The sequence below is a fragment of the Blennius ocellaris genome (assembly GCF_963422515.1).
Source record: "Blennius ocellaris genome assembly, chromosome: 6".
NCBI classification, from domain to species: Eukaryota; Metazoa; Chordata; class Actinopteri; order Blenniiformes; family Blenniidae; genus Blennius; species Blennius ocellaris.
Window position 1 is genome coordinate 2,054,282 of NC_137655.1, and position 8,848 is coordinate 2,063,129.

General features: G+C 44.8%; 1 protein-coding gene across 1 annotated transcript in view; it reads left to right on the plus strand.

Moving 5' to 3' along the window:
* Positions 1–8,598, plus strand: part of LOC308131378 (inactive dipeptidyl peptidase 10) — a gene marked incomplete at both ends in the record, with an annotated part of 133,074 nt that extends 124,476 nt beyond the window's left edge. Inside the window, 11 exons of the mRNA XM_080498106.1 lie at positions 141–262; positions 1,578–1,625; positions 2,791–2,889; positions 4,134–4,203; positions 4,597–4,791; positions 6,033–6,087; positions 6,161–6,260; positions 6,525–6,583; positions 7,517–7,589; positions 7,885–7,958; positions 8,461–8,598. Coding sequence (XP_080354232.1) covers positions 141–262; positions 1,578–1,625; positions 2,791–2,889; positions 4,134–4,203; positions 4,597–4,791; positions 6,033–6,087; positions 6,161–6,260; positions 6,525–6,583; positions 7,517–7,589; positions 7,885–7,958; positions 8,461–8,598 — 1,033 coding nt within the window. The remainder of the gene's footprint in view (positions 1–140; positions 263–1,577; positions 1,626–2,790; positions 2,890–4,133; positions 4,204–4,596; positions 4,792–6,032; positions 6,088–6,160; positions 6,261–6,524; positions 6,584–7,516; positions 7,590–7,884; positions 7,959–8,460) is intronic.
* Between the last annotated feature and the right edge of the window lie 250 nt (positions 8,599–8,848).

An 8,848-nucleotide genomic window follows, 5' to 3' on the forward strand; every position in this document is an offset into this window, starting at 1 on the left:
CTTCTCGGGTTTCAGTGTTTTGTTTTGTTGTGTCGCTGCTGTTAAAAAAAAATAAAAAATGTGTCTAACAAAAAAAAAAAAATCAACATTTGAAACCGTATCTAAAAATGGCTTCTTTTGTTATTTCCGTCTTCTCACAGAGTGTCGACGGTGGATCCGTCTCAGAAAGAATGTCTGACCTGCTCCCTCTTCACGCCCAAGTGCAGCTTCTACGACGCCGTCCTGAGTCCCGGCTATCAGCACGTCCTCCTGAGCTGCAGAGGTACAACACAACCGCCTGGAAAGGCCTGGATCAAACCTTGAAATAGTCTGGAGGGAAGCTGTCGAAAAGCCTCAAGAGCTCATGCAAATGATTTGAGTAAAAAAAAAAAAAAAACCCTCAATGTAGCAGTTCTAGAAATTAAAAAAAATATATATTTCACGGTATTTTTCATTGGAAAGTTTCATTAAAGGGGTCATATTATGCAAAAATTCACTTTCTCAAGGTTTTCCAACAGTAATAATTGTCTCCACATCTGGAACGATGTACCAGATGTGAAGAAAGTGTGTCCTCTCTATCTCTCCTTGTTCAAGGCTTTAAAAAGTGTGTTGCTCCAAGCAGCCAATCAGAAATCAAACCCTATGTAGTGTCATCGGGGGGTTCAGCCAATCACAATCAAGGTAGGGGCCTCCTCTTTGACTCCTCCCACAATCAGGCAGCTCTGCTCTGGCACATGGCGCCACGAGAGGAAGTACTTCCTCCTCTTCCCATAGATGGGCGTGTGTGTGGGCGGAGCCAGTCCAGCTCACACAGACACAGCAGATTGTGAATGCAGCTCCTAGGATCCAATATTCAAATGGAGGAGAATCAAGGAGAAGCTAGAAACTTTGAGTACAAGGTTTCTGGACCAATGAGACCATGTGATAGAGATAATATGACCCTTTGAAAAAACAACTTTCAAATGAAAATATACCATACATACCATCTATGACCACTAGATGTCACTGTCTGACAACACAAAGCTGCTGCAGTAACAAAGGAAATCCTCTACTGCAGTACTACTGTGTTTCACTGACAGAGCGAGAGAAGAGTTCCGAAAAAGACAAAAGCTGCACAGCAGAATTTAAACCAATGAGTTTGTATTAAATATCGAATAAGTATAAATTGTTCCGCTGTATAATATGACGCTTTTAAAGTTGCCTTTATGTTGACGTTATAGTTCAGATTACAGTCTTCTGTTGTCATTTTTTGGTTTTGTGAAGATTTTGACTTTTTTACATTTCACAAAGAAACATACTTTAAAGTTTACATTTCAAGGAGTTTATGACACCGTTTTGTCGACCTGGCCAAGTCCAGATGAAATCGGGCTGCACGTAGCCGCTGAACTTAAAACGTGTTTGGCAACGCTGGTCTATGTCTGATTTGATCAGACTCATAGAACTCCTGTCAGCGCAAGACAATTTTGTCTGAGATTGTAGAATTGGACAGTTGAACTCTAGAAAAGTTGTAACACTTGAGGACAAGCGGCACAGTCAAGTTGTATTTTCTGATCTAAACTGGTGAACTTCCCCCCCCTTCCCCCCTTCCCCCCCTCCAGGTCCCGGAATGCCTCAGACGACACTTCACAAACTGAATTACATGTCTGGTAAGTTCTCTCTTTGGAACTCTTTCGCTGACTTGCGTCAGGTTTTCTGGTGCCGAGGTGGAGGCGCAGATGGATTTTGGGGAAAAGTGCATGAATGAGTCATCTGCCGTTTGCAAAGACTACGGCGTTAAGCGAACGGCGGAGGTCCACGTACGAATTTTACACGGCGGGGAGACATAAAGACGCCATTAAGTTGCACTTTTAAGTGCTTTGCAGGTTGTTGAGTGTCCATCAGAGGCCCTCCAAGCAGCGCCGGGGGAAGCTACAGCAGCTCACACACACACACACACACACACATGGCAGGTGGTCGTTAGCATTAGCATTTTAATTTACAGTGAAACATCTGGCCCAAGCCGCAGTTCCCCTCCGGGCGTCCCGACTCCTGGAACCGGATCACAGACATCACGACGTTAGAACCACTTTGACCTCTTGTCAGGAATTAAAAAGGCGGTGGCGGTTTGGAAGCAGAAGGCCGGGGTGGTTCTTCTTCTTCTTCTTCTTCTTCTCCCCGGCGGCCGCGGCAGCAGCTGCTCGTAACGGCAGCCGTACGCCAGAGGCCGCGGCGGCTTTCAGTGAAAAACAAATAAAAAGGCGAAGTCAGACATCACGTCCGAGTTAACCTCCGTTCCACCATCTGCTGGAAACCCGGCGCGATTTACCTCATTCATCATTTCTGGGAAAATTAAGCGAATCCCACGAGTCCAAGCGGGAATTCCCCGGCAGGGACGCAATCCAACAGTTTAATATGTAATTACTCCTAAGATCCAATGTTCAGATGAAGGAAAATCAAGGAAAAGCTGGATTTCGGGGGCAATAAACTTTAAATACGATGTTTTTGGACCAAACAATGTGACAGTGTTGAAAAGCGTTAGAAAATGAAAATAAGAGTTAAATGCACTCGTCTCTCCCTCTGAAACTGAGTGATGGAATCACAAAAGCCTTGTGAGAATCGTGATTTAACAGTTTGTGATGCAGAAGGACGGTGGAATGACTGATCGAACCCCGTTAATGGCTGGAGGCATCAGGGTTCGGTACACAGTCGCTATGTGCTAAAGGCTGGTGTCATCGTGTTAGACCAGTGTGTCATCTGCATCAGCTCTGTATTGTACTGAGCCATGTCTGACCGAACTTCTCAGAGCTGCTGTCTCATCATGTCGTCCCGCAGAACACAAGATTCTGGACAGAAACGCAGAATTAAGGCAAGCGTTGATCAACAGGACAGTCCCCAGGTGGCAACGGCGGATCGTACAGGTCAACGGCCTCGGTAAGACTGTCCCAACAAACTTTGTTACGCTTTTGTTTGGGGGTTTTTTGGGGTTTTTTCCGTCTCCTCCTCCACCGTCACTCACTCGTCACCTTCACCACAGCGATCGATCATTCGTGCGTGAAAAGCCACAAGGCCTGGAATCAAAAGCACAGCTGTGCCTTGTAGTGACTTAGAGGGACGGCTCGCCCATATTGATCCCCGTCGCTGATCTGTGGTCCCGAGACGCGTCTGCAGCCCTTTAGGCGGTCAGATGGTGAAACTGCCATCAAACACAGACAAAATCACAGGCTCATTTTTGTTAATCATAGAGGTCGTTGTGTATTCAGGATTTCTTCAAAAGAGGTCCTGAGGCGGCGAAGGACTGTTGGGATTCAGCAGAGAGTTGGTGACGTGGAGCGAGTCGAGGGTTGACGCACAGAACGACGACGCCATAATGTCGATACGTCTGAGTCACTAAGATCCTGGATAAGAAGTCCTAAACGACATTTTCACCATGAAGTGGGATGACATAACGTTATAAAACGTTTTGAAGCATCACAACAAAATATATCTGAATTGGGAAAGAAAATGCAAAGTTCTGTGGACGTTTTCTTTCTCAAAGTCAAACTGTGGGGAAGAAGGAGGGCAGCTGAAGGAATTCTGGAAAGAGTGGGAGGAGTCACAGAATTAATTCCCCCGTGGGTGGTGAATTTGAATTAATTTCCTTGAGGTGATCTGGAATAAACAACCAACGTATTTGTTTTTTGGGTTCCAGAGTTGAGAAACTGTAAATTGCCGCCTCAGCATTGAGGTGTGGACCGGCACATCTGTGGAAAATGATGATTGTATTTTCTGCGTTAAGGTTAGGGGCTTCTGTGTTTATGATGTAATTGGTGAGTCACAGCGCCCCCTGAAGGCCGGGCATATGTACTGCATCGTGTTGAGCTGCGTTCACAGTGAAGTGTGGAAGGAATTTGGGTATTTTTAGAACGCTGAGGAGACAAACTGTTGTTTTGGCCTTTTTCACAAACCTTTAGTAGATTAGACTAAATGAAAACGAGGCTCCTGCTGCTTTGTGTTTTGTGTGTTTGTGTTTTTTTGAAAAAACCTCCATAACAATCTCTACACAAATATGACCCTTCTATCAGGTGAACAGTAAAGTTCGAGAAAAGACATTTGTTCTCAGATCCGAGTCTTCATCTAACATGACTCCTCGTCTCAGAACTGGACTTGAAACCTTTTATGTTTGTGTTCAATTACAGAACTTCGAATGGAGTTAATCGTCCCAATCAACTTGGATGAAGCCAAAGAGTACCCACTCTTACTGGTTCTGTGCGTCGCTTCCTTTTAATTCACTCTCACTATTCCATTACTGTATTTAACCTTCCGTCTTCACTTTGCATGGATGTGTACTAGTTTAATTTGGCAGTTGAGGCTTGAACTTGAGCTCAGTTTGTTCTTTAGCGTATTGAGACCAAAAACACATGTGAACTTTGAATGTTTTTTTCTGTGCTAGTACATTAGAAAGAAGCTAGTGTTATTCAATCTATCAATCTACTTACAAATGTTCAACAGTAAACATACAATTTTCTTTTACCATTTTTCCTCCCTAAATCTTGTTTTTAAAATGCAACAAATTACAATTCCGCGTGCTTTTTAAATGCCATAAAGCCGATAATTTATACTCCAGACGTGACTGAAGTGCCCGTCTGCCCTCCCCTTCAGTGACAGCGCCCCCGGTGGCCAGGCCGTGAGTGACCGCTTCTCGCTGGGCTGGGAATCGGTGCTGGTCAGCTCGGACGGCGCCATCGTGGCTCGTCTGGACGGCCGGGGCAGCGGCTTCCAGGGCCAGAGGATCCTGCACGAGGTCCACCAGAGACTGGGAACCGTCGACGTCCAGGACCAGATTGCAGCCGTCAAGTAAATGCGTTCTCTCTGTAAATTGTTTACCTCAGTACACATTCCAGGAATCAATACATGGATCACTGGGGAATTTAAATGTTTGTCCGAAAGAGTGTGGATCCAATATTTCAGTTGTTTGTCGAGATTATGGACAAGCTGCTGCCTTTATGATTTAATAACCTCAAATAAAAAGACTTGAAAGCAGATGTTGATTAACTTCATGTGAGTGAATCGAATCCAACTGCAGCTCTTTGCCTACCAAAAAGTAAAACCTCCCTTGAAGTTGTTCCCACAAGGAACCATTGGATGGCTTTACCTTTCATCTGTGAGGGAATATTTACTGTACGCCTACAATGAAGCTTTAAACTGTGTACATGATCACAATAAAACACCATTTAGACTTCAGTCTGTGTGAGATTAAATAGTAGCTTCAAGAAAAAAGAAAAGAATAATGAAGAAAGGCACCTTGTCTATTTACGATATCACACAATGTACAGTTTGTACCTATAGCAACCAATCAGCTTTTTCTCTGCATTTATAGAATTAAACCAACTTCTCCTTTTGCCTTCCACTAAGTTTAAGACCTTGTGAAAACTAAAAGACCTTCAGTTGACCTTCACAGTCCATGAAGGCATTGCGATGCACAGATACCGATAACCAGTATCAGGTATCTGGTCCAGTGCCGCACGGAGTTCACACTGATGCTACATGCTAAATAGGTTCTCACACGCCAGTGACGCTACATGCTAATGAGTTCTCACACGCCAGCGATGCTATATGCTTAACATGCTATTCATGCGCGGCTATAGCGAGCTCAGTCCCTCGAGCTACGGTAGCTACGATAGCGAAAAGACGGTGCTAGCTACACTAGACTTCTGCATTCTGTGGACGACGCGGCTGTCGGAGTGGCTTGCAGCGACTCGTAGCCTTCGCATGTTTCGTTTGTATATGGATTATACATGTGTGGCAGTTATTCAGTACTCGTGTCAGGGAGCAGCAAACGGCTAGCACTCGCCCTTCAAAAAAAAAAAAAAAAAAGTAGTACCAATGCATTGCTGGTTTTGTCCGTCTTTATGTCCTCAAACACTCCCAGCCTAGAGCGGAGAACTCATAAACTCCACTGATGCGACACATAAGTGCTTCATTCCCTTCTTTTGCTTGAAACTTGCTTGAAGCACTTTTACCTTTTAAAGTACCTTAAAAGTTCTCCGGTAGCGTTTAGACATTTGCACGGCGATGACTCAGCCTTTTGTTTCCAGGTACCTGGTCAGGCTGCCCTACATCGACGGGAAAAGAGTTGGAGTCTACGGGAAGGTAACGAGGCCTCGGTGTCTAATGGAGTCGAAATACGCATTGAAATCTGTGTTTCCTCAATGTTTCCCCCAAGGCGTATGGAGGCTTCCTGTCCACGCTGCTGCTCCTCGCCCACAACACCGTGTTCAAGTGTGGCGTCGCCGTGGCTCCGATAACAAACTGGAAGCTCTACGGTAGGACGGGGAACACACACACACACACACACACACACACACACACACACAAAACAAGAAGAATTCAGTCGATATTGCAGGAATACGCTCTTTTTCAAGTTACAGCGATAGAAAGTGATCTCCGGAGGGTTCAAAGTAAGTGGCGTTAAGTGAAGAAGCCACAAAGAATTGAAAGGCTCAACAGTCGTGTGAATGAGAGCAACAGTGCCGCTCCCGCCCGCCGCCTCCCCGCTAACCTTTCCATTTCTTTTCTCCCGATAAAAGGGTCGGCGCCGGCTGAGAAATACTTCGGCTTCCCCGCGAGAGAGGATCAGAAGTATCAGGTGTGACTGGAGCTCAGTTGACTTTTCAGAAAGGTTCCTCTCCGATTCCTGATTGTTCCCTTCAGGTCGGCGCTTGGAGCGAACGGAGGCTCGGTTCTCAGACAGGCTGAGAGAGAATGGGCATTACACAGTGGGTCAAAACACAGGGAAATAAAAAAAATACGCAGCTCAAACGGTGCACAGGAAGAGGGAGGAGTTCATGACCAGTCAGTCTTAACATTAAGACCACCAACAAGTGGCCCAATCAAATTTGCCTGAAGCCGCAAAACAGGCTGAACCTTTCTAATGAGGCAGTCGTTGTTTTATATAGTCTCATTTTAGTCATGAAAAAATGTTTTGTGTGTACAAAATCAACACTGCGACAAACACAAAATCATTTTTGGGGCAAATTGGAGGATTTTAGAGTCAAAATCTGGACCGGACTAGTTGAGGAAAGACTAGAAATAAGAAGCGTCTCGGTCCGACGGTTCATAGATAAGAAGCTCAGAAAAGAGATTTTCAAGGATTCAACATGTGAGTCTAAGCTCCAGTGCAAAAAGTACAACACCCACTCAGGCGAGACGCGACCACACATGACCAAACGGGAATAAACTGCATGATCTGTAGGAAAAAGACGTGATTTATGACCCTGATTTATGAATTCATGAATCACAATGACAAACGCATTTGACTGCTACATACTGATGAACTCAATTAACCTCAGATTAAATGAATAAAAAATACAAGTAATGGAAGAAAACAGATTTTAACAGACAAAAAAAAGGGAGTACACAAAGAATTCAAAGGGATATAATGAGGCTGCAGGCGTCTTGTTTCCCTCTGCTAATATTCTGCGTCGCTCTGAATGTGGGATCACAGGTTTAACGTTAATTACCTGTGAAATGGATGCAAATGTGGAGCCGTTAAGACTGGAGCGTTCTCCGTCTCTGGCAGATTTCCAGTCTGCTCGGAAACATCACAGCGCCGGGTCCGCTGAACTTTCTCATCATGCACGGCACAGCAGATGGTGAGTATGGATGTAGGCGCTCACGATGAAGCAGGTATGAGTGTGTGTGTGTGGAACAAACACAGGCTGCCAAATATGCCTGAAGTGTGCGATGATTCAACCGTTTCCAACAAATCTGAAAGATACTGCCACCATCTATCTGCACGGTGGTTTTGAATCCTGTCGTCGAGGTGCCGTCTTCTTCTCGGCAGCTTCTGCTTTAATGATTTGCATCATCACCTCCTTTCATCTGTCGAATGTTCACCTGCTATTTTGTTGTCGTGTCATAATATATGTGCTTATACTTGTTTCACAGCCACGGTTCATTTCCAGCATTCGGCTGAGTTGGTGAAGCTGCTGTCTGCGTCCAAAGTGAACTACACCCTCCAGGTGACCAGGACAGCCTTTCATCATTTGTTAATTGACCATTAATTAGCAATACGCTTCTGTAAGCAACAGATTACTGGAAGTAATAAATCACTAAGTTATTTATTTATAAGTAAATTGTGATTTCTGCATTAAAAATGACAGTAATTAAACATTTTAATAATTCATTAATTGAAATGGCATTGAATAGCATTTTTACTTATTAATTAACAATTGCGGGGCACCACCGGGAATCGGATTTTGACATCGTAGCTCTTCATAGAACGATTCACCAGATTCAAACCAGGAACCGCTTTTGCTTATTCTTGAGGCGATGCTTATAACTACAGCACCGCGTCACTCGTCGAGTTTCCTTCATTTTTAGCGTGTAAATGTCAAAGTGCAGCTGATTTGTTTCACCAGCAGGATTAACAAGCAGCTTTCAAATGGAAGTCCAATTCAAACAGGAAGGCTGAACAGATCAACCCCCGTGTTCTTATTTAACAAAGTTTTCTTTTTTGCATAGATTTTCCCCGACGAAGGACACGACCTGGTCTCCGTCAAGAGCCGGAGCTACATGCTGACCTCGGTGCTGACCTTCTTCAGGCGCTGCTTCGAAGAAGACGAGCCGCCCGCTGACAAGCAGACTAAAGAAGATGAATAAGCCCGCTGATGCTCCTATAGAGAGAGATTAATTTTATTTTGTATTTTTTTTTTCCAAAGTGTGTACTGTAGCAACTGCTGTCATGAGCCAACCGGGAGAGGCCGTGTCGGAGGTGAAGGGCCGCCCTCTTTTAGTGTTCGTGAAAGGTCTCCAGAAATACGGCGTGCACCGTAGGTTGGTGTTGCGTTCTGCACGACCGGCGAGATGATGTGATCGTCGCTGTGTTCCGATGCTTCAGATGAGAGCAAGT